The sequence below is a fragment of the Solanum lycopersicum genome, chromosome 2, assembly GCF_036512215.1.
Source record: "Solanum lycopersicum chromosome 2, SLM_r2.1".
Lineage (NCBI taxonomy): Eukaryota > Viridiplantae > Streptophyta > Magnoliopsida > Solanales > Solanaceae > Solanum > Solanum lycopersicum.
Genome location: NC_090801.1, coordinates 67,055,136 through 67,080,325, shown reverse-complemented (window position 1 = coordinate 67,080,325; position 25,190 = coordinate 67,055,136). Strand labels below are relative to the sequence as shown.

Genomic DNA, 25,190 nt, shown 5'->3' with positions numbered 1-25,190 from the left:
AAAATATGTACATTATTATATGTAATAAAAGAGTATTTGAAATTAAGAGCTTATAAGAAATCATTCTAGTATATAAATCATCCAACATATAAAAAATTAATTTGAATATTAATTCATTCTGGATGTGGATTGATTTGATTGAGTTGAGAAAAAAAATCAATTTGTTGGTCTACTTTCTCTTTATAAAAATTGATAGAAGGCAAAGTTCATTATTTACTTAAGTTTTAAAAATTAAATATTTTTGACGAGATTTAATATTTTTTTCATGATTTATTCTAGATTTGCTTTAATTTATTTTAATTTTATCAATCTGAGTTTCACGAGATGATTCGAATTATGATCTATCCATTAAAGTTGGTTCAATTTAGCCTTTTTGAATTTGATAAAAAAGATTATATGATATTTCAAAATTTTACTGTCATATCCATTAATCTCATCATAGAAAATGAATCGAGACTTTTTGACGAGATTTAATATTTTTTCCCCATGATTTATCCTAAATTTGCTTTGATTTATTTTAATCTTATCAATCTGAAGTTCATGAAATGAATAGGATTACAGTCTACCCCTTTATTATGTCTTCGTTTATAACAGTGTTATGTAGAAGTAGTAAATCTGTATAAGTTGCTCTACTTTCGATGTGAGTTTTAGACGGTCAATTACTTAATAGGCCAAACTTTATTTTTAAATTAGACTTTAGTGCATAAGTAATTATTGTGACGCAATATGAAATATTCAATGAACTAATAAATAAGTTTGACTACAACAGTCTTCGATGAGAGATTATATTATTATAGAAAATGAACTTACTTGAGAATACTTATAATGTCTTAATATCACTTATTTGAGTCAAAACTCGAACAATAACATCTCATGATCGAAAAGTCCAAAACTTATAAAGATCAATACATATACAATATATACTAGTATAAGAAACAAATATAATGACCAGTAAACGAATACAATATATACTAGTATAAGAAACAAATATAATGACCAGTAAACAAATAAGAATGCTCATTTTATCAGAATACTTAAATGAAATTCTAATAAGTGCACATACACGCATACACGCACGCCTCACGCTCGCACGCAAGCACGCACACGTGTGTCGAATAGCTTATAATTACTCTTTCATCATTAAAATTAACCTATATTAATATTGTCATATAGACCTATAGTAAATTGATTATACAAAAGATCATTAACCTCTTGAAATTGTAATTTTTATGTAATAACCAAATCCCTTAGACAAATGATTTAGCCTTCAATTATTGGTTTTCGACTTATTATATGACTTCATTTTGTGACTTCATTTTCGATTTACTAATTCATACTTTATCCATATTTTATCATATTTTTATCACTCGCCCAACCTATTAAAATATGAACGCATTGAACAGGTTACTAAAATATGGGTTCATTTTATTGGCACTAGACCAACATATATCTTATAGGTTGGTCTTTCATTTTTGCTCCTCAAATTAGTGGACTTTATGTTTTGCCCATGGGCTAAAGTACTCTTGGTTATGATCTAGTAATAGCAAATTAGACAGGTAGTTTTGTTTTAAGGAAGCTTATATTGTACTACCAACATTGTAAGAAACATACGTGTATTTTTTTACATTTCATCTTAGGTGATATAAATTGATCTAGCATAAAACTAAAAGAAGTTAATTTTATTTTTTTTAAAAAAATTGTTTTTAAAATATTAAAAAATGATAAAATTATGATTTTAGATATCAATATTTATTAAAATTATGATTTTAGATATCAATATTTATATTACTTCAAATTTATGACATTAAGAATAATTGATTTAGGCTGCATGAATAACCAACTTTTAATGACCTAAGTTTATTTTTTTTAAAAAAGAAAATCATTTTTTTAACTTTTAAAAAAGGTATCAAATATTAATGGGAACCTTTTATTACTTCATAAATAGATACATAATCTTACTCAACTATACAAATGATTAAAAATAATTATTTGAAGTTGAACATTTAATCTTCCTCCAATATGTTACTATAATTAAAAAAAATCATAAATAAGACGGTTAATATCCTTTATTCACGTTGGTAAGATCAAAGATAATTTTATGAAAAATATGCTTAATAGCATCCGACATATGAAAAGATATCATTGGAATAGATATAAGGCATAATACATAAATATAACCCTGAATTTGGTATCAGATGATAACTATGTTCTTTAACTTCGGATGTGCACAAGTAGACATTTAAACTTATATAAAATTGAACAAATAGGCAAATCCGTTCTACATGGCACCCTGCATTGAAATTTTGTGTTCTATGTGGCGTCCTACATGTATTATGGCATGTAAGACATATGTGTCTACTTATTTAATTTTATACATGTTTAAGTGCATATTTGTGCATACTCAAAGTTGAAGGGCATAGTTATCCGCTGAAGCTAAGTTAAGGATCATATTTATGTATTATGCTCAGATATAAGACAATACTACCTCCATCCCATATTAATTGACTTTCAATTTTGCATCGTGTTTAAGAAGTCACAAATAAGAAAATGATTTTACTAATTTATTCCTTAAAAACTTGAAATTTTTGCAAACAAATATGAACACTTTTCAAAAGAATTAATTGCAAGAGTAATATAATAATAAAAACTTAATTAGTGTTTCATTGATTTAGTAAAATAATTAATTAATATGAAAGAAATACATTTAGTAAAATGATCAACTAATATGAGACAGAAAAAAGTAAAAATAAACTCTTGAAAAAATAAATTTATTTCATCATAATCTAGTAAGTGGTTATGTGTTTTGTACTTTTTTAGTCCTAGCGTTGACAGTAAGCGAAAAAATAATACCTAGCGTTAATAGTAAGCGAAAAAATATTACTGCGTTAATAGTAAGTGGTAAAATAAAAATTGACAGTTCATATGGGTTAAAAATTATATGACGGTAAAATAATCGTCAAGCTGGAATAGCTCAGTTGGTTAGAGCATGTGGCTGTTAACCACAAGGTCGGAGGTTCAAGCCCTCCTTCTAGCGTTTTTTTTTTCTTTTCTTTTGCCCCATTTACGGACAATTAACCCACCCACCCAAATTCTTAAACCCTAGTTCGACCCGTCGACAAAACCTTAAACCCTAATTCCACCCGCAACGAATTTGCCCGTGAACGTCTCTACCCTCACACTCCGCACCCTTCTCTCTCTCTACACAATACTTTTTTAATGGCGGGTATGGACATTGATGGCAACGTTGAAGAGGCTGCAAGGCGTGTACAGGTCCGGTTCGTCACGAAGTTGAAAGCACCCTTTAAGGCTCCGCCTACTTCTATTGCTATTCCCTCTAATCTTACCCGATTGGGCCTCTCTTCCATCGTCAACAACCTCCTTAAAGCCGGTAACTTTTAGTTCTAACTGATTTTGTTAAGTGGAATGTGCTTATAGTATGGGACTTGGATGTGGTTGATTGATTGGTTGTGTCATTTAGTTTTGAGTTTATATGGAAGTGGATTTATTTTTTGTTTTAGAGAATTAATTATAATTACAGAGGATATGGTCGTTGATACTGAAATAGTTGCTTGTGGGTTAGAGTGGTTGTTGTATATAGCTCATGTAAATCGTCAATTTGGCTTAATTGATTGGTTTAACTCACTTGTTTAAGCTATGAGCTAGTAAATTGCTATAGATGAGTGTTTGTTAAGCTATATTGACAAGTTGAATAGGTTTTTGTTTATGGTACGAGAGCTTAGTTATTATGGGTCAACGGTGCCATAATTGAGTAACTTAGAAATGAATCTATCAAAATGTATATTGTGTCTAAATTTGGGATCATATATAGAAGAGGGGGTTTCATATTTAATTAAATAAAGGACCTGATCTTATGTATAATGGACTAGCACTGTACTATCTGCCCAGTGATTTTGCTATTTGTGTTTTTTACTAGTATGCTTACCTGTTTGCCATTTGATTTTATTAGGAAATGATGATTGGAATCCCGAGCCTTTTGATTTTCTCATTGATGGGGAACTGGTCCGCATGTCACTTGAAGAGTTTCTCCTTGCCAAGGGCATTTCAGCTGTAAGTTTCTTTCCTGAAAGAACTTCCTGACTGCTTGAATGACCACAGTTCCAGTTGTACTGTTTTGTTTCTTCAGACCAACAAAATAAAAAAATGCTTACGGAAGCTGGTTTTAATCTTGTTTCCAAACTCATAGAATGGACTGTTTTGTCTCTTCAGACCAACTCAAAGAAAAAGATACTTAAGGAAGGGGGCTAATCTTGTTTCCAGAAAAAAAACGTAAAATGAACTCTGTACATTTGTGTAAACATTGATTTTAAACACGAAAACAGAAGTGTATTAGTGGCCCGAGCTCGAGGTGAACTTGTACCAACATCTGGATTAGCTCAAATGTTGTCCCTCGTTGCTTGGATTTCGTTCTGACTCCACAGTAGTAGGTTTTGTTCTTTATATGCTTACAATTGTATCTCTAATTGGAGTTTCAAAGTTGTAGAAAAATCTAAAGTATTAACAGCTCTGTTTTAAAATTGTAGGTTGTAACAATAAATGCAAAAAATTGTAGTCAGTGTAGTTTAATGACAAAACTTTTTCTTTCTGGAAATGATTAGATAACCGAGTTATACTTATGAGGCGTTTGAAATAATTTTACGTATTGCAAAAAGATATACACACCTGAAGGTTCTAGAAGTACTGTTACTCTGTAATTCTAGTTCCCTCCTAGTTGTTTTTCTTATGTTCTTGTTCACTAGCCAGAAGTGACTTCTTTCAGAGTCACAAACCATTGAGATTTTTGACAATATATTTTACTTATGTTATTATACGTTTATTCAGTGGTTCTTCTACTCATCTTTCTTCCAACTGTTTTCTATATCTTTTACAGGAGAAAATATTGGAGATTGAGTACATTAGAGCTGTGGCTCCGAGGAAAGAAGAAGAGCCATCTTTGCATGACGATTGGGTCAGTGCAGTTGATGGTTCTAATTCCATGTAAGCATGAGTGTGAAATTTGTTTTTCTAGAATCTCAGTTTGATCCTTGTAATTTTTACCGCCTTGTATATCATTCTTTGTTTAATATATTTAAGATTTGGTGGTTGTATGCTAACTTTACTGAAAGACAATATTGGTTTATCCTAGCCAAAAAATAAAATAAAATAGAGCCAGCATAATATAACTAAATGGAGTGTTTGCATTTCTTTGTTTATTGTTTCTCTGTACCCTATTCTCCAGGTGTTGTGCATTGACATCACTCATAGTGTCTTTTACTCACTAGATTAATAAGGAACACATTGTTTTATATAATTACATTATGCTGCTATTGTCCCCTGTGTTTTGAAGGTAAATTTCATCCTCCATGTGCTTTTCCCCCCCTAAAATATTTGATGGTGACCGTTAATAATGTAATTAAAGGTCTTCTTTGCATACAATCAACTATTGCCTTAATTGACAAGATGTGCATATTTGTGATCTGACAGGTTTGTTGTGACTGGATGTTATGATGGTTTTGGAAGGTAACCTACTGAATTTTTACTCTTATGCTAATCGCCTTTTTTGGTTATTGTATCAACCTAACATTTGATAGTGCTAAACAGAATATGGATGGCTGCTGGATCTTGTACGCATCTACTGGAGGGCCATACTGATGCAATTACTTCTGTTTGTGTTGTCAAACCAAGAGGTATCACTGGGATATCTCAGTTGCTCATTGTCTAGCATTAGGCCTTATCGTCTGCTGCCGTTATCATTTACCTTGACACTATGTTCATACTCCCACATCACTTGCTCTTGATATTTCTTTTTTCTTTTTAATATTTCTTGTTGATATCCATTCTATTAACTTGCCTTGCAATACCGGAACCTACTGGATACCAAAAACTTTTACAGCATTACAATCATTATGGAGATATAGTTTGACTTTCTCCTGGATATGTACTTCTCTGTGCTTCATTTCTTCTGGAATTCTGTCTTTTTATTAATCATGCTTATACCTTTTATTTTCTGTAGTGGCTCAAAATGGTGCTGATCAAATAGTCGCTACGGCTTCCAAGGATAGGACACTGCGTCTCTGGAAGGTAAATGATGTGCCTGTGCTCCTTATAGCTCACTGCCTAATTCGTGATCTTCCCCTAATTAGTATTGTTTGGCTAAAAAGTTTGATGCAGATGAGTCTTCGGATCAGACAAAGAGGATTAGAGCCTTTAAGATTTTACATGGACATAATGCTTCCGTCCAAAGTGTTACAGCAAATCCTGCTGGAGATATGGTCATGCATCTCTTCACTTAATTGATCATTTAAGGCTTTTGATTATGAAATTGATTCTAATAACTCTTACTGAATCCCAGTATTTATTGCATTGACAGGTGTGTTCAGGGTCCTGGGATTCCCAAATAGCTTTGTGGCAAGCAAGTGGCTGCTCAGATACAGGTGACGTCATTTCAGTCAAGAAGAGGAAGAAGAATGCCGATGAGGAGGATCCTCAAGTAGAAGTATGACTACATTTCTCCTAGGTTTAAGACAGAAGGATACATTATTTCATTCCACATAGTGTATAAAAATCCATGATCTGTTTAATAAGGATAACATCTCTTTTCTAAGTTCTAACTTCTACCTTATCCATAAAAAGGATAATGTGTCGGTTCCCAAAAGCAGTGAAAAAGGAGGCAAGAATAGTTCATGGATGCAGTTACTATTTTGATTTCAAAAACTTTCCTGTGCAAAACATACACGTAAAAAACTCTCTACTTTTACTTTTTCACAAATCCTCTTCAACCCTGAATCCTAGTTCACATCCTTTTCCATCCTACCTCTTATGTGCTACATCCATTCAATTGTCCCAACCTTCTTCCTGGAGTGCCTCCAATGTGTCTGTTCCCAAAAACAGTTAAAAAAGGAGGAAAGAACAGTTCATGGCTGCAGTTACTGTTTGATTTCAAAAACTTCCCAGTGCAAGACATAGACGTAAGGAACCATCTACTTTTACTATTTTCACAAATCCTCTTCAACCCTGAATCTTAGTTCACACCCTTTTCCATACTACCTCTTATATGCTACAGCAATTCAATTGTTCCAACCTTCTTCCTTCAGCGCCTCCAACTTTCTGTTGATACTTCTTCCATTCCAAATTATTGATATAGTTTGAATTGACATGCAGCTTAAGAAAGAAATGAAGACTTTAGGAACTTGTGGTCTAAAATACGACATAACTGGCTATAAGTTTTTTGAAACTTGTAGCCTTAAACATACCGCCATTTAACTGGAACTAGAGGGAGTATGTCTTCTTCTTCCTTCCCCCTCCCTGCTATCCCTCTCTGATCCCTAACTTCCTCCCTTGTTCTTTATTACCACCTTTATTGCCATTATATTCTTCTTTTCTCAATGTTGTTTCAGCAACAATTTTGTGCCAGTCAAATGTCTCTGACTTTCTATGTTATCTCTCATTGACAATTGATATAGATTAGCAAAATCTTGTGTCCGTTTTGGTGAAAGACAAAAAAAGAAAAACCTTTTGATTTCCTCAAATGACTATGTTCATCAATGCAATTGAAGGGTCAAAATATTTTGAAATTGATTTTTGAAATATGTCGTGTCTTTGACTAGGAGGAGAGGTGTTATCTCTTATTATATCACTCTAAGTTGCTTTGTCTATGTTCTCTCTCTTTTTTGGCTCTTCCTTTTCTATTGTTTTCTCTTTTATTTTTAATTTTCTTCAATGTTTGTTATCATAATCTTGTTCTCAAAAAGTTCTATCACATCTTATGATCTCAGGAGGAGGCTAAATCTACACTTGTAGGACATACACAGTGTGTGTCATCTGTGGTGTGGCCACAAGATGAAACAATTTATTCAGCATCATGGGATCACTCTATAAGAAGATGGGATGTTGAGATGGGCAAGGATTCATTGAACCTGGTGACATGCCTTCTCTTTTCTCTTGTTCTTCCAGTCATATCTCTACTGTCCTGTGCATGTAGGCTAGTATTTTCTAAAACTATATACATATGGATTGTGGAGGGGGGCCAAAACAAATTTTCCACTTGCAGAATATGAAATTATGAAATTTTTGTGGAAGGTGTAACACATACATATTCTTTTCCTACTGATATTGCTTTTACTTTCTGTCAGAGATAACATTTCCCTTTGGGTCAACAATCATATTTTAAAAATTACCTCATCATGATGAGTACCCGGTTTTGAGCCTTTTTAATGCCAAGACATAGTGTTTTTTAGTATATTTGTTGAGAGCTATAAACTGTTTTGTCCTAGAAGTATGGATAATAACCACCTTCCTCTTCAACAGTATTGCGACAAAGTTGTTAATTGCCTTGATGTTGGAGGTGAAGGTTCTTCCCTCATTGCTGCTGGTGGTTCTGACCCCGTTCTTAGGATATGGGATCCCCGAAAACCAGGTTTCTTTTTTTTGGTCCAACTTGCAGAAGCACTTTAAACACACCCTTGAAACTTTAATCCCTGTTTCTCTGTTTAAATTGTTCAAGTAACTGACGACCTTACATCACACAATGATATACAAAAAAAACTTTTTCATTATCACTCCAGGTTCTTCGGCACCTGTCTATCAGTTCTCATCACACAGTTCTTGGATATCCGCCTGCAAATGGCATGAAAAATCACGGTTTCACTTGGTTTCTGCATCTTATGATGGGAAAGTAATGTTGTGGGACTTAAGAACTGCGGTTAGTGTTATACCTCTGATGTTTCTATAATGATTAGTATGTTTTACAAGCACTTACATTTTCTATTCATGGGAAAAACAATTTGTATTGCAGTGGCCCCTTGCTGTCATTGATACTCACAAGGACAAGGTGCTACTGTTTGCCTTCTAAGAGCTGGTTTTAGAGTATTTGTTCTATTACATTAGAATTTGCTAACATTAGTCTGTCAATACAGGTATTGTGTGCGGATTGGTGGAAAGGTGAAAGTGTAATCAGTGGTGGGGCTGACTCGAAGCTTTGCATCTCTTCGGATGTTTGTGTGTTGTGATTAGAGGTAAATTACTTTATTTTTGCAGTAGAGTTTGAAGAGGAAAATATTTTTCACAGCCTAGTTAGGTGGAGTAGAACACAAATTATTTGGAAAAAAAAGGAATACAACGCATGTATGGTTAAGTTTTCTGTGTATCAAAGTTGTGATAGGACAGGGCAACATTATATGCAGAGAGTAGAGCTTGATGTGTTTTGCTGACTTTGAAGCACTCTATCATTTGATTGACCTGTTGGTAGTTGTGACAATTGTTCATTTGGCAGAAGTTGTACTCTTGGCGCGGGTGACAAGTTAGTTTGTGCGAACAGGAATTGGCCAAGTATATGATTAGAACTTTTGTTCTGTCAGGACAGATTCTCCCCTGTTTCCGATATTGTGCTTCAAAAGATGATGCAATTTTGCGTAGGGAGAATCGGCTGGGTCAAAGCTGGAGTTGGAAATGGTTTGTATTATATATTCCTGCGAGGCTTAAATGAATTGAAGCTCATTTTTTTGGGTTCCTAGTGAGTTTGCAATACAAATATATCCCAAGAGAATTTTCAAAGGATCTTATACGGTCACCTAGAACTGTATTCTATTTAAGCAACCATTCGTACCAATTTATCTGGAATTAACTATATGATTATCAAAATTTTATTTTGGAGATTGGAGCCGTTGCTTTTTTTACCCTTTTTTTCTCCTATCTTTTTGAAAGATGCCTCAAACAGTCCTGAGTTTTGTGTGAAAATGGATTGTTTTAACACACACTCTTGTTTTTTTGTCAATGGAGGTGAGTTTATTACCAAAACAGATATGTACAGTACAAGTGAAAGTAGTAAGGCCTTCCTTTTTTATTTCTTAGTAAGGTTTGAGTTTCTCAAATATACGAGCAGCTCGATTTATTCAGAAATTGCAAGGAATATGCTACACTACTGCTACTACCAGTATGAACTAACAAAGTTTACAACTTACATCGTGTATTGCAATCGGCATCATATACGTTAAGTGGATTTGGTTGTATGTATCATTCGAAATGGTGCAAAACAATAATGTGCATTGTTTACGTCAACAAAATATGCAACTCTCGTGTATATTTTATGGATCTTTTTGCCAGGGTAAGAAACTGAAAAAATAATCAGGGAGTTATCGTTAGTTACCTTAATAATTGCGACAAGTTCAGCATAAGATCCTATTTTTGTTCAAAATCCGTCCTTTAGAGGATGCCAAAGCAAAATTCTTACCGGTGTGTAATCAATAATTTCAGCCATTGAGGATCAAGTATTGACAATTCTCGATTCGAACGGACTCAAAAATCGAGTCTTAGCTATTCAATATAATAATAAAATATTAAGTGGAATTTGAGAAGATAGAGTGCATGTTGTTTTTTTCTTACTTTTGAAGATAATTATATTATTTTCAACAGACTCTCGATCCGAGGCTCAACCTACTTGTGAATTGCAAGCGACTTATATTCTCCCAAACTAAACGTTAATTTTAACACTCTCATATAATTTAATTTTTTTAATAACTTGATACAATATAAGTGGTTCGACCGGCGGGTTAATAACCGTAGATAGTGGATTAGAAAAGCACACGAACAATCATCAGATAGTACAATTTGATACGCGACGACTCCCACAACTTTTATTATATATATGGAGACGCGAAAGAGACTATTCTAATAGGTCAGTCATTTTCCCACGCATATATATTTTGAATTTCTTATGTGTTTTGAAATATCAAGATGATGACCGATTACGTCTTCGTTTTCTTTTTTTAGAAAAAGAAATTATGGCTAGGGTTTCTGATTATCTCTTGAACTAGTCCTTGGAGTTCTTCTGTAGTAGTGGAATTATTTTGTATTGGAATCTTTAATGTATGAGTTAGGGTTTTTGCGGGAAGTTGGATTTATTGACTATATAGGGATTTAACTGTTCTTGTAATCTGATTGTGTTTGCTGTGCTCTGCTATTTGGGATTTCAGAAAAAAAGTAATCCCTTTATTCTAAAAATAGAATGTTAATGTGGGACTCCAACATGCATACTGAAAAAAAAATATATGTCAAGAATCAAGATTGAGTGCACAGACCAATAACCTTTGTTATTAGATGAATAGATGATATCTATAGCCACCGAGGATTTCAGTTGAATCCAATAGTTTGGTCAAAACTATGTATTTATTTCAAGAAATTTATTGAATTTGTGTAAATTATTCATTTAGTCCAAATATAAGAATCCCAAATCTATAAGCTTCAAATCCGGACTCTTCTTGACACCTTTTCTAAGTATACTCATTTCTCTACAGACCAGAGGTTATACAATTATACGGGCAACTACGACAGGAATATCAATGTTAACAAAGAACAGTATCCTTTCTATTGTGAACCAACTGAAAATATGTTCAAGTAGAAAGCAGCTGGAATCCCTTTACTCTTTGATGCTAAAGAATGGTGCAACCAAAGACTGTTTCTTGATGAACCAGTTCATCGCTACATGTTCTGCACTTAATAACCCAGATTTTGCATCCTTTGCATTTTCCCAGATGGAAAATCCCAATGTGTTCGTTTACAACGCATTAATAAGAGCTTTTGTTCATTGTCACATCCCGCATAAAGCATTACTGTTGTATATAGACATGTTAAGAACTCAAAATATTCCAAGTAGCTATACATTTTCATCGGTAGTTAAGGGTTGTACATTGATGTGTGGTCTAAGATTAGGGGAATGTATACATGGGAAGATTTGGGAATATGGGTTTGGATCCCATGTTTTTGTTCAAACTAGTCTGATTGATTTTTACTCTAATTTGGCTAGAGTTGATTTAGCGAGATTAGTGTTTGATGAAATGCCTGAAAGAGATAATTTTGCTTGGGCTGCAATGGTTTCAGCCCATGCCGGCACTGGCGATTTGGGTTCCGCTAGAAAATTGTTTGATGAGATGCCTGAAAAGATTACTGTTGCTTGTAATGCTATGATCAATGGGTATGCGAAAACAGGGGATGTCGAGTCGGCTGAGCTCTTGTTTAAGGAAATGTCAAGGAAGGATTTGATTGCATGGACGACGATGATTAACTGCTACTCTCAAAACAGGAAGTATGGTCAGGCTATAGAGGTTTTTTATGAAATGAAGAGTAACTTGATCACTCCTGATGAAGTAACAATGACAACTGTTATTTCTGCTTGTGCACATCTCGGCGTCCTGGATCAAGGAAAGGAGATGCATCTTTATGTTATGCAAAAAGGTTTTGATCTTGGTGTGCATATCGGGTCTGCATTAATTGACATGTATGCAAAATGTGGGAGTTTGGAGAGATCACTCTTGGTATTCTATAAATTGAGAGAGAAAAATCTTTTCTGTTGGAATTCTGCTATCGATGGATTGGCTGTTCATGGTTATGCAGAAGAAGCGTTAGCTCTTTTTAGCAGGATGGAGAAAGAAAAGGTAAAGCCAAATGGTATTACTTTCGTCAGCGTTCTTACAGCTTGTACTCATGCAGGGCTTGTTGAGAAGGGTCGAAAGAATTTTCTAAGTATGACTCAAGATTATGGCATTGTTCCTGAAATGGAGCACTTCGGGTGCATGGTTTATCTATTGTGTAAAGCTGGTTTGCTAGAGGAAGCACTCGAGGTTATAAGAAGCATGAGAGTGGAGCCAAATGCTGTTATTTGGGGTGCTTTACTTGGTGGTTGCAAGCTTCAGAAGAACTTGGAAATTGCTCAAGTTGCAGTCAAAAAGTTGAGCGTTTTGGAGCCAAACAACAGTGGCTATTACACCCTCCTAGTGAACATGTACGCTAATGCAAATAGATGGAGTGAAGTTGCCCGGATCAGGGCATTCTTGAGAGAGCTAGGAGTAGGAAAAGAACAACCGGGTTCCAGTTGGATTGAATTAAAGAAAAAGATCCATCAGTTTGCAGCGTGTGATAATTATCACCATTCTTCACAGGAGATCTATTCCTTACTAGATGGATTAGATGGGCAACTTAAGCTGGCTGGTCAAGTTCAGGAGCGTGAATTTGTTCTCTAATGACAGGACAAAGGCATCGTTGACATTATAGGCTTCATTGTCAAATTGTCTAAGTATTTTGTATTCTGTTCAGTGGATTCAAACCTGGACTGTACATTCGAAGTGGCAAAAAAAAAGCTAATTTGTTGTGAGTCACTATGCTTAGCTATGAAAATCATGCAGTTCGTTGAGTACTTGATAGTGTACAGTTTTTATCTTAAACGAGTAAATGTAATTCAACTGATTATAGCAGATTGATTACAGTTTTTATCAGTTTATAAATAGGCATGCATTATTATAGAGGTTTCGTGTAATTATGGACACGGCTCCCCTCCATTAGACTTTGAGACCAGTTTGTCCAGTGCAATAATCTTATTAAACCAGTACACTATTGTTCTAAGGGTCAAGGTCTGCTTAAAAAATTAGAAAAACACCTAATATACCGTGGTTAAACTAATAGTACAGTATTTATGATAGAAACATCAGAAAGTATTGCTGTGGGATTTCTATTAAATGACTTTTTCACTGATGTGTTATATTCTAAATAAGAACACTTAAAAGGGAATGGAGAGAGAGTAGTGTTTATTGTCGATAATAACATGGATGTGGATTTCTCTCATTAGGAGTATTTGTTCCATTCCATACAAATATGGGAGTAGAAGATGTTGGACACCAGAGTCATAAAAAAATTTAAAAAAATAAAAAATCAATGTGTGAATAATTTTCCTGATATATTTAAATGTCTGTTTATGATTTTTTTTTTCTTTTAAATACAACATGTATATTGTACTAACTGATGGTGTTTAATGTAATTTACTCTAATAATAATGCAAGTAGTAATTGACACTTCTTGATTGTTCCAAAAATTCCACAATAACTAATCAGGCGCAAGCTGTTGACATGTTGGACGTCACCAGTAGGTCAATACAACACCCTTTCGTCTGCGCAGGAAGGCCCGCCTCATTTCTTTTTGCATAGACGGCAAAAAGAAAAGCGTTGGGAACAAGGGGGAAAGGAAGCCAACGGTTGATAGAGCCATGAAAAAGATGGCAGCTTTGCCATCGGCAGACTGGGAATGGGAAAATGCCACCGCCGGTGCTGCTGCAGGCCTTGCCACTGTCACATTCTCTCATCCCCTTGATGTTGTTCGCACCCGGTTCCAGGGTAAGTGTTGTGCTTTCCTGCTATAGCAAATAAATGATCTCCTGTTGTTTCTTTGGAGTTTGATTTGTTGTATATGTTAATCATAGTTTACGATGGAAGAATCTCCAATGTCCCGGCCTATCGGAACACTCCTCACGCTTTGTTTGCCATTGCTCGAAGTGAGGTTTGTTTTTTCTGAATCTTTTCAATTTCTTTAAATATTGAAGCTATCTACATATGCATTGCTACTATTCCAAAACTCACTTTTTAATTCATGATACGAAAAAGAAGTTGATTTTTCAATTCATATAGTTGGTAGTTCTGGTGAGCGACAAATCATATAATGTGTTAAGGATGCTTGTTTCACAAATTTTTGGTTTCTCAAATAGGTAATATCAACTTCAGGAAAAATGTATATGCAACACTGTTTAAACAAATATGTTCTATCCTTGATTAGGAAACGACACATGGTTTAATGTTGAGTGTATGCCCTTACTTAGATGTATCATGTATCTAAATGGATGTTTTCAGTAAGTATCCTTTTACGAAGAAATGGACCATGTTCGTCTTGGTGCTAGTACAATGATAAATGTGGAGTTTTGCGGTTGTTATCATATTCTCTACGTTATGGTATTCAATCCACAGTAAGTCGGTTTATCCATTCACTCTCTCAAGAATCTTTTTGGAACCTTTGAGAGGAACTGTATCCTAGTAGAGTTTGTATATGGCGGCTACAACTGGAAAACTAGGTCCTTTGTTTTCTTATAAATATGGTTTAAGTCCTTAATTTGAATGTCAACAGTTGAGTGAACTGTCTTCTTGGACACGTTGATTTACTTCAAATCTTGATTGAGTGCTTTCTTGTTTCATTTACCTGTTCTCACAGGTAGAGTTTTATTCAGTCAGCCTCATGACATAATCATAGTGAGAAAATCCATCATATTTTGTCAATTACAATCAAACATACCACTGACATATGGTTTTCATGATGAAACTCCTTTACTTGCTGCCCCTTATTGAGTTTTTATGCTGCAGACTGTTGAATATTTGCCTTATTGCTCATATATGTTCTCATGTTTCCACCAAGATGACTTATTTATTTAGCTATAATGTTGTCTTATCAGGGTCTTAGAGGACTTTATGCTGGCTTTTACCCTGCTGTTCTTGGGTCAACTATTTCATGGGGTTTATATTTTTTCTTGTAAGTAACATCTTTTTCTTTTGTTGACAAAGCTCTAGTAAGTAGCATCTTTTGTCATTTAGCTTACCGAGAACATGACCTTAGATAGGGGGATATAGAGGGTCGTGGATTAGGGTGACGATTAGTTAGTAGTTGAGTATTGTCTCACTTTCCGGTGGATAAACTTGGTGGTAATTTGGAGCACCGTATCCACGTCTCCTTTCATATCAGTAGTATGAGTATTATTCTCGTTGCTTTTGTTCGTCGATTTTTGTTATCATTTGTTGATTTTGGTTCTGGTTTATTATTTAGCTGTGGTTACTGTTCCTTTAAGTCAGAATGCTATGTAATGCTTTCCTATTATTTGCCACAGCTTCTTCACTTTCGTATTTTATGTGTTCATAACTGCTTTGGGATGCTTTCCCTTTCTATATTTTCTTTTCTTTTTCGTTCTTTATCTTTTCTTTATTTGAGCCAGGGGGTCGAATGAAAACAATCTCTCTACCTTCACAAGGTAGGGGTAAGGTTTGCACACACACTATCCTCTCCAGACCCCACTTGTGAGATTACACTAGTATTATCTGAGGAGCGCTTAAGCCCTGAAGCAAGGCTCAAAATGTGTTGAGCACTTCGCTGGGCTTAATGTGTGCTTCAACGTCATCATTAGGGTTCTAAGCATGCTTTCTCTTGCCAATGAGCCTCTTCTGAAGAGGCTATATTTAACAATTGATACCGTAATTTTTTCAATTTCTTTGTTCATATATTTGTCATTCATGCTTATAATTATTAGTCTTGGACTAAACATTTATTTTTGCATTTTTTGTCCATTTGCACCTTTTCTCATTAAAGACCACACTTTGTTTGCGCTTAAAGCCCCAACAGACCTTAGAGCTTTTTGTTTTTTATAGCACAGACATACATTGGGTTTGTTGTTGTTTTTGGGATTGTTTGTAAGAAACAATGTCGCCCTGTAAGAAGCAACCAACATATTAGGTTGCTTTCACTTTGATGCTTCTTACATTTCTAGCTTGAGAGACATCTTTCTCTAACTGTAACATCTTTTTTGGAATTTCCTTTGCGTAGTTATAGCAAGGCTAAGCAAAGGTATCTAAGAAACAGGGAGGAGCTGAGTCCTGGCCTTCACCTTGCTTCAGCTGCAGAAGCAGGAGCGCTGGTCAGTAATCAAATTTCTGATGCTTTAATGAAAGAACAATGTACTTCACATGTTCAAATGTTCAGCACTAATTGACCAGTTTTTGGCAGGAGTGTAAAATGTAGATAGTTGAATGTGATTCTTTATTTGTTGTTGTAGTCCTTGTAGGAGTGCAATTGTAGTTGGCTTGCTGGTGACGAATCCCTTACTTTTACTGTTGATAAAACTTAAAATTGTGACCAAAGTGAAATCTCTTTTTTCAGTGGAAGGCAAGGTCGAGTAATAAACTTGCTGTTTTGGATTCCAACATAAAAAGGAAGTTACTGATTCCCATCATTGGCAAACCACCCATTAGGTGTTAGTTAAATATAGGAACTGGAGAACCTTGTAGACAAACGAATTTGATTGTGTTGATCTTTTTGTGACAACCTTTTCCCCCCTTTATCAGTTCTGATGACAACAGATTGATGACTTATTATTCAGGTGGACAAAATATGTGGCTTGCTTATTTCAGTAACTTTAAGCACATCCTGTAATGTTGCAGATTATGTCATATCTTAAAAGGTGTTTTTTGTTGGAATTCAGGTCTGTCTTTGCACCAACCCCATTTGGCTTGTGAAAACAAGATTGCAACTTCAGACTCCTAATCAGATTCGTCCATACACCGGATTTCATGGTCTGCTTCACCCTCGTAGTAACTTGTCAACATCTTTTTCATTGTGCTTTCATCTAACTTTGAGCACTCTAGGACTACTTCTTTCCATCTTAATTTCATATAAGAATTGTACCTTTATTTCTGCAATTTTGTGGTTCTATAGTTGTGTGTCCTCTTTTTGTTTACTGAGGTTCTATTGCAACTTCTGCTCTCTTCTGTATGTGCATGCACATTCAGTTTTCTGACTAGCTTCTTTTGTATTTACTTTTCTACATATTAACTTCATAGGAACTTTTTTGTATATGGATATCAGATGCTTTAAGAACGATAATCAAAGAAGAAGGATGGAGGGCACTGTACAAGGGGCTTATGCCAAGCCTATTTCTGGTTAGAATTGCATTCTCTTCCATTCTTCCCCATTATCTCATCCTGTAAATGAATTTGATCTTATCATGACATAATCTTTTCTAAGTTACCCATCATAGCATACCTAACTTTTTGGATCGATTATCTGTACAATACACAACAAATTGAATGCTTAAGTGTCACCATTCATTCATGAAACACGCTGGTCTGTTGTTGCTTAAGCAGATTACACATGGTGCTATTCAGTTCACGGCATATGAGGAATTCCGCAAAGTCATTCTTAGCTCGAAAGCTCAGGAGAATGAAAACCCTCTTGCCACAGCTGCTGACTTGTTGGTGAGGCTCTAAACCAATGTGTATTGCTTTCTTTGTATGCAATCAACTCCATAGATGTTTTAATCTTCGGATGACCAGCAAATTGATCCCATTGTGTATTATTAGATATTGGAATTCAGATGTGCCTAGATGAATAAGAATGAGTTCAGGTTGGACAGGAATTTTTTTAAGTTAGTGGGCAAATGGCACAGATGAGAATATGCAGTCCAACTCTTAGTATTATGCGCTTTCATTCCTCATTGTTTCGTCGTGTTACTTGTGCAGAAACATTAAGTAGGTGTCCTAGGAAATCTTGGAGGCAGAAACTTTTCAAGCCTTTTCTCGTTGAGCAACTAAGATATTATTCATATATCATGTCTACAATTATCCTAAGGCACATAAGGTTTCTTTTTCAGTCCCTTAACAACTGTATCTACCTTATTTACTGCATCAGAGTGGCACTAGACTATCCAACTCCTTCCCTCCCCATTAAAAGATAAATATAATTAGGAAAAAGGAAAAGAGAAAAAACTACTTGAGTAAAAGTAAAAGGGGATATTTTTCTTTAGATAAGCAGATCCGAGTGAAGAATGATTCAATTATTTTCCAAACTAACTATAAGGTTCTTGGTGTTTTTTTATGTGGTGAGAGGTGATTTATTATGAACCACTGTATTTTTTTAATTTTTTTTTTCTTAAAAGCAAGCAGATTTCATTATTGCTCTCGATGTAAATGGAAAAGAATTGGTTGTACCATGTCTAGAGGTTGATCATTACTCAAGAACACTATCAGATATGAATGATATAGTGGTCACTGTTATGATTAGTTTTCTTCATATGAATACTTTGTTGTAGAAAGTTGACCACTTCAGTTCCCAATAAGAGGGAACATTACACCTCAGTATTTGCTCTTACATTTCTTTCACAGGATTCAGTTGACTATGCAACACTAGGAGCTTCTTCTAAGTTGGCAGCCACTCTTACAACATACCCATTTCAGGTATGTTAGGGGTGTGGTAAGTTTGTTCTTATTCTATTATTGGGAATAAGGATTCGGGGAAATTTGAGCATTATGCAGCACTCATCTCCATGTGCCAATTTGTTCTAACAATCTTACGCCGTGCTCCCTCGCTTTTCTCATTAACTAATTATGTATTTATATGAAACCTTTTCAGGTTGTCCGATCTCGATTGCAGGTAACTGCCTTTCGTGTTACCACTTTACGTGACACTTGATACAACTCTTCTCAGTAGACAAGCATCTAGTGGTGATTTTAATTTTCTGTAACGTAGTAAATGGTCTATCTTCTCTCTAACAGCAACGACCAAGTACGACTGGAGTTCCAAGATACATGGATAGCTGGCATGTTGTGAAGGAAACTGCAAGGTCAGGATGTGTTTCAGCCTTATTTACAGCCTATGCACTTGATTAAATATACATGAACGCCATACACTAAGTTGCTCTATATTGAAATGTTTTCTGAATCTAATTGCAAGTTCATCGATTGCAACGGTTGCTGAAGAAATTCAATATCAGGAATCAAACTAAGAACAAACAAAAGCTGAAGAAATTCAAAATTCTTCTTTAAGATCATTAAGTTTTTTGAAAAAGATTTCCAGTCGATTATTGAACTCTTTAAAAGCAGACTTCAATTCAAAAGGATACGCAGGGGAAGCAAATTGTATGTTTCAAATTTTCCAAGTCTTCTCTCGATCCTAAATTTCTTCTATCCTGCCTCCGTCCATCATCTAATACATTACATAGAAGTCATAAAAATCGTAGTAGAACCCCCTTATTGGTAAAACTACCCCTTAATTTCATCGTCTAAACTCGGTTTTTTTTTCTTGTTGAGCTTACAGGTTTGAGGGTTTACGCGGCTTTTACAGAGGTATCACAGCAAACGTGTTGAAAAATGCCCCTGCCGCTTCAATTACCTTCATTGTCTATGAGAATGTCCTAAACCTGCTAAAATTGTCTAGGAAAGAGTATTAGTTCTTTTACATCCTTTTTGCCTCCCATTTCTTGTTGTAGCAATTAGGATTCTACACCATTGAAACTATTTTTGGAAGAAGTATACTCTCAGATTTGACAGGAGTACAAAAATAGAAACAAGATATCATTAAAGAGAATGTGAACAGGAGACAATATAATGGCTGGTGTGGTGTAATTGTACTATATTTCTCGTCTTTGTAATTTATGAGAAAAGAATAATCTTTTTAGACTTTGTTCAAGTACCCACGAAAGTTTAAACTGCTATCAGTGACACAAGTAACGATGCATACTCTGGCAACTTGAAGAAATTAACGTGAAAAGATAAAAGGAGATGTATTCATCATTTAAACTGTGGTAAAAGAATCAAAACTAACCTATCAAAAAGAAGTTCTTCGAAGGAGGATGGCTTAAAACATTCTTTTTACGCGTGTGAGTTGTGATGAGGTTAAGTTATTAAGATACTCGAGAATTGGTTACTATCTATTACATACACAAAACCATTCTACACTATCTTAAAAGCTGGTTTTTGACTTATTTAGCTGTTTGGCAATACTCAAAATAACTTATTTTAAGTTTAAAAAAAAACTTATTTTAAGCCAAAAGTTAAAAGTTGGGGTAGGGGTGCTTTTTTTTCCCAGCTTATAAGCTGTTTTAAGTTGACCACATTTTTACCTTTTTGCCCTTAATATTTTTATACAATCTCCAAATTATCCACATAACCCTAACATCTCTTTCTTCTATTTTTCCCTTTTCACGTGTGGATGATACACAATTACTATTACTAATGAATGAAAATAAAATAAATCTTAAATCTTCCAAGTGATCTATTCAAATTATATATTATTAAAATGTAAAATAAGTTGCACATATAACTTAAATAAAAATTTATATTCCTCTTATAAATAATTTGTGATAATAAAGAAATATGTGAATTTGTGACAATTATTATTACCTATGGATGAAACTAAAATAAAATCTTAAATCGTTCTTTAATCTATTCAAATTATATATCTTTAAAATCTATAATAAGTTTATATTCCTCTTATAAATAATTTGTGATGAGAAAGAAATATGTGAATAATAGCAAAATATAATTATTTATGGCTGTAAAATATAAATTAATTAACTTTTATTATGTTAACAGCTTTTAAGGGTATTTCAGATATTTTGATTTAAAAAGCTGTTTATCAACACTTATTTGCCAAACACATCAACAACTTTTTTTTTAACTTCAGCAATTTTATCCAAACGCATAACTACTTATTTTAAAAATAAGTTTCAGCACTTTCAAAAGTACTTTTTTAAAGCTGCTTTTATTAAGCCCATCCCTATATTATCTTTATTGTGTGAAAATTTTAAAACTTTCTTGTAAAGTCAAAACATAGTATTTAATTTGAATATTAATGTAAAAGCACTAACACAGGAAGAAATTAATACATTGTTTTTAAGTCATGGATAGCAATTCCATAACCTAAGGGGCCAAAGTGTATGCTAGTAGGCCTAAAACCTCACTTCCCCAACCTTGGTACTTCTCCCAGACGGCTTAAACCCGCCGCCGTAATCACTATCTCCGGCGCCGTTACAAAGTCCAAGCAGAAGTTCTTATGCTATAAGATTCTGTAATCATGAGGTGCTTTAATCGATTTATCAATCAATTGCTGTCTCGCCGTTCAAGAACTATTTCCACATATCAAACACCTTATGTGCATTCACGAATTCCACAGTCCAAGATTCAAAATTTATCCAAAACCCATTTCTACAGCTTCACTAAATCGTTAATTAGTTCAAATTTCACAACATCAGCTCAGGAGTCTAAGCCGGCCCCATCCGAGAGAGTATCTGCGATAGTCGATGAGATTTCGGGTCTAACGTTGCTGGAAGTATCGGATTTGGGGGAGGTTCTAAGGAAGAAAATGGGTATTGAAGAGATGCCTGTAATGGCAATGATGATGCCTGGAATGGGATTTAGTGCTGGAGGGATGAAGGGAAAGGGTGCAGGAGCTGCGGGAAAGACGGAGGAGAAGGCGGAGAAGACTGTGTTTGATCTGAAGCTTGAAGGGGGATTTGATGCCGGGGCAAAGATTAAGATTATCAAGGAAGTGAGATCTTTTACTGATCTGGGACTCAAGGAGGCTAAGGATTTGGTGGAAAAGGCTCCAGCTAGTTTGAAGAAAGGGGTTACGAAAGAGGAGGCTGAGAAAATTATTGAGAAGATGAAAGCGGTTGGAGCCAAAGTCACTATGGAGTGAGGTAATTGTTCATGCCATTTTAATCAAAATCCTGCTAATGAATTTGAATCATGGGATGTAGTTCTTGTAATAGGGAATGCGCCAAGGTGGATAGATGTACTGTGCCAGTAGTTAAGTTTTTTTGTCTCCACAAATATGTGGATAATTGTTATGCATTCTGAAGCAAGACAGATCTTGGTTTCTAATTTAGTTGTGTTGTCTTGCAGTACACACATAATTGTTATATATGCCAGTCTCATATGCAACATGTCAATTGATGAACTTTCTTGGATAACAATTTTGAAGCATGTCCTTCAACATCTTAATATCATCCCTCACAAAAATATAGTTAGCGCACTACGTGGTTTGCTTGTGTTTTCAGTATTCTAATGTATCTTATGAATTAGTTTAAAATTCTAGTATAAGGTACAATTGTACAAACCTCTGTGAAAGCATAAGTTGGAAATGCTGAATCTTTCTTGTACAGTATGATACTAGGTTTAGGTGCAAATGAATTGTTTTAGGGTGAGGGAAGATTTTTTAGCACTTTAGGCATCAGTGTGGATCTTCCGTGGCATGATATGCTGCCTGATCGAAGATTAGTGGATTTGCTATGATCTACATTTTAATGTCTCTCAAAGTTTAAAAGGCTGGTTACAGAGTTTGAGTTGTTTGAAGTTTGTTGAAAAAATAAGGGGCCCAGTGCACTAAGCTTTCACTATGGATAGTCCGGTGGTGGATCGGAACAGATTGGGTTGATTGTATGCAGCTTTACCTACTAGCACTTCTGCAAATGGCTCTTTTCACCACTTGTACCAATAGACCTCCTGGTCACATGACGGCAACTCTTAATGTTGCACCAAGGCTATCCTTCACTTTGAAGCTCTGTTGATACATATATTTCCTGCATGTTCCTTCGGCCCATCTTGAAGAATATGAAAAGCTTCTTCATTACATACGGATTCTCTGATAAATTGTAGGGTAAAATAGTTGGAAGGGGATTTGACATGTTGTGAATATGGTTTTCAGTAAAGCTATGTACACAAACTTTACCATCACAAAAAGAAAAAAAATTATTAAAGGGGACTGGCAGATTAAAAATGAATGTGAAAATGTTCTCAGTTTGCCAAGTGGGAAAATTTAAGTGACTATTGACTTCACTGTGCATTTTCCCTTGTTTGATCTTCTATAACCAAAAAAAGTAGTATACTTCCGTTTGATTAGTTGTACCCAGCATGTAGCTGATCTTTACTAGTATAAACTTATGTCTATCTAATTTGATTTGGTCAACAATAGTGATATCTTTTCTTTAGTAGAGCGCTATGGAAGGTTTTCATAACAAATTATCTTGTAATTAGTAATTTATGTAGCTGCTTGTTGTGAATAAGATCAACTAACCTGCAAACTGTAGGTACTTAATACTATGATATGTAGTCCCTTGGAGATTTAACCTTCATCTATCTCAAACTGTATGAGATGGAATCGTGTCATCTTCACCTCTCTCTATTTGAAGATGAGATGACATAATTTTGTCTTTTTTTTTTTTTTTGGGGTGAAGTAACAATTTATCTTTCTTGTTTTGGGACGGAGAAGGAAATCCCTTCTTTGTTACTAGAGCTTACCTATCTTTTTTGTGCTTGTACAGATCCCTTGATTGTATTTTTGCAACAAAGATCGGGAGCTAACAGGTCATGACTTTGAAAACACAATCTGCATTTGGTGATGCATCATGTTTGGAGGTTCGTGGTTACTCAAGGGCTAGCTTTTCTGTTTTGAAAATAAAGGAGACGGTGACTCTCCTAGGACATTGTAGAGCTATTTGGTTGAGAACTGACATCTTATAATGAATTCACGTTGTTATAGGTATGATAGATAGTGAGCTGAAAAAAACTGTGGTATATTTGCAACCATGGATTAGTTTCCAATTCAGTTTAGATCAGTTTGTACTCTTTTTAATTATTTAGGCTACAGTTGGTTTGAGATTATCCTGACAAGGTTGACACACATAGTGAACAAAGCTGGACTTGTCCGGTTCTAATTCACATTTCAAGCTAACAAATTGATGTCTTTGTTTTACTTCCTACAAATCCATAGAACAATAACTCACATCAGTCACATTAAACTGAATCATACTCAAATGCTTGAGGCTCAGTGGCTGTTGTGGCCATTGTTGTAGGATTCTTGCTTTGGGATGACGAATAATCCTCTGTCACGTTTCCTAAGGAGCAAGTAATCTATCTGAGTCTTAGCGACAACACTATGAAAGGTCACTTGGTGCTCCTCCCTCTTCTAAAAACTTGAGTGGGTACAATTTGACACTTAAAATTGTCAAGTAGGACGAATGTGTCTATTTAAGTATTTGGTTTATATTCCGTCCTACAAGAATAACCTGACAGATCCAACGTATGTTAAAGATGCTATATTTGGCATGGTACATTTTGACGTCTATCTAATTAGATACAAGAAGATAATTATAAAAGCAAAAAAACAATTTCTTTCGTACCAAACACGCCCTTAGTCACTGGCCAACTTTAATTATTTTCTGGTGTTTGATATGACGGAAAAATCAAAAGGGGGAAAATGACTACCTTACTTGTGATTTCATTGTACTAGTATATTCATATTACTTGTTAATTCTAACATCTGCAGTAGCAAACAGTGCTCTAAAAAGAAGACGAGAGGAATTAACAAGTGATCGATGAAATTGAAGTTTTTGAGCTTAGTCGATGAGAACATTCACTTGGGCCTTTTTGATAACGCCAATTGACAAGCTTTGTATCAAACATTTTAGGAAAACAACATCAGCAAAATGCAAATTATAATATATCTCTATTATATTATTATCCAATAGCATTGGTAATTCACCAAGTCCATGTACTATTAGAAAAATACAACAAGTAAAAATATTCCAAGAACTAAACACAAACTCTTTAACACATCAGGTGCGCGCAACTGCGCAAACAGCATATCTTCGATATTAATATATACTATCAAATTACCCAAAAGATAGTAACGTAACATATACGTGCAGGGATGGAGGTAGATGCAATAGCTTTTGCTTAAAGTACCATATGTATTTGTATCAGGAAATTCAACAATTATGTATAAATACTTGAGCGAACGTATCAATAACTAAAATGAGCTATGAATTTGATGATAAGGTCAGAACT

General features: G+C 34.7%; 4 protein-coding genes and 1 non-coding gene across 6 annotated transcripts; all 5 read left to right on the top strand.

Annotated features, from left to right (window-relative positions):
- The first annotated feature begins 2,960 nt into the window (after nt 1-2,960).
- Nucleotides 2,961-3,034, top strand: TRNAN-GUU (transfer RNA asparagine (anticodon GUU)). Its single transcript has one exon. It is a non-coding gene; the product is annotated as a tRNA-Asn (tRNA).
- Nucleotides 3,035-3,078: 44 nt separating this feature from the next.
- LOC101261678 (ribosome biogenesis protein WDR12 homolog) lies at nt 3,079-9,648 on the top strand. 2 transcript variants are annotated; one of them, XM_004232120.5, is made up of 14 exons: nt 3,079-3,388; nt 3,968-4,068; nt 4,889-4,995; nt 5,482-5,517; nt 5,599-5,684; nt 6,011-6,078; nt 6,159-6,269; nt 6,368-6,493; nt 7,773-7,916; nt 8,305-8,413; nt 8,562-8,698; nt 8,792-8,827; nt 8,913-9,011; nt 9,269-9,648. In XM_004232120.5, the coding sequence occupies exons 1-13, from the start codon at nt 3,217-3,219 to the stop codon at nt 9,003-9,005; spliced, it is 1,326 nt and encodes a 441-aa protein (XP_004232168.1). In that variant the 5' UTR covers nt 3,079-3,216; the 3' UTR covers nt 9,006-9,011; nt 9,269-9,648. The 2 variants fall into 2 exon arrangements, with proteins under 2 accessions (XP_004232168.1, XP_010316221.1); XM_010317919.4 differs by having other exon boundaries at nt 9,245-9,648.
- An 897-nt stretch (nt 9,649-10,545) lies between these two features.
- LOC101263971 (pentatricopeptide repeat-containing protein At1g06143) lies at nt 10,546-14,014 on the top strand. The gene is made up of 3 exons (XM_010317922.4): nt 10,546-10,669; nt 11,289-13,137; nt 13,875-14,014. Exon 2 carries the CDS (start codon nt 11,334-11,336, stop codon nt 13,008-13,010), a length of 1,677 nt encoding a protein of 558 aa, XP_010316224.1. The 5' UTR covers nt 10,546-10,669; nt 11,289-11,333; the 3' UTR covers nt 13,011-13,137; nt 13,875-14,014.
- Nucleotides 14,007-20,024, top strand: LOC101261980 (folate transporter 1, chloroplastic-like). Its single transcript, XM_010317920.4, has 11 exons — nt 14,007-14,153; nt 14,240-14,316; nt 15,257-15,333; nt 16,396-16,486; nt 17,051-17,141; nt 17,434-17,507; nt 17,712-17,822; nt 18,729-18,800; nt 18,976-18,996; nt 19,119-19,186; nt 19,660-20,024. The coding sequence occupies exons 1-11, from the start codon at nt 14,027-14,029 to the stop codon at nt 19,790-19,792; spliced, it is 942 nt and encodes a 313-aa protein (XP_010316222.1). The 5' UTR covers nt 14,007-14,026; the 3' UTR covers nt 19,793-20,024.
- Nucleotides 20,025-21,208: 1,184 nt separating this feature from the next.
- On the top strand, nt 21,209-24,079 carry LOC101262273 (uncharacterized). Its single transcript, XM_004232122.5, has 2 exons — nt 21,209-22,042; nt 23,666-24,079. The coding sequence occupies exon 1, from the start codon at nt 21,418-21,420 to the stop codon at nt 22,039-22,041; it is 624 nt and encodes a 207-aa protein (XP_004232170.1). The 5' UTR covers nt 21,209-21,417; the 3' UTR covers nt 22,042; nt 23,666-24,079.
- Nucleotides 24,080-25,190: the final 1,111 nt, after the last annotated feature.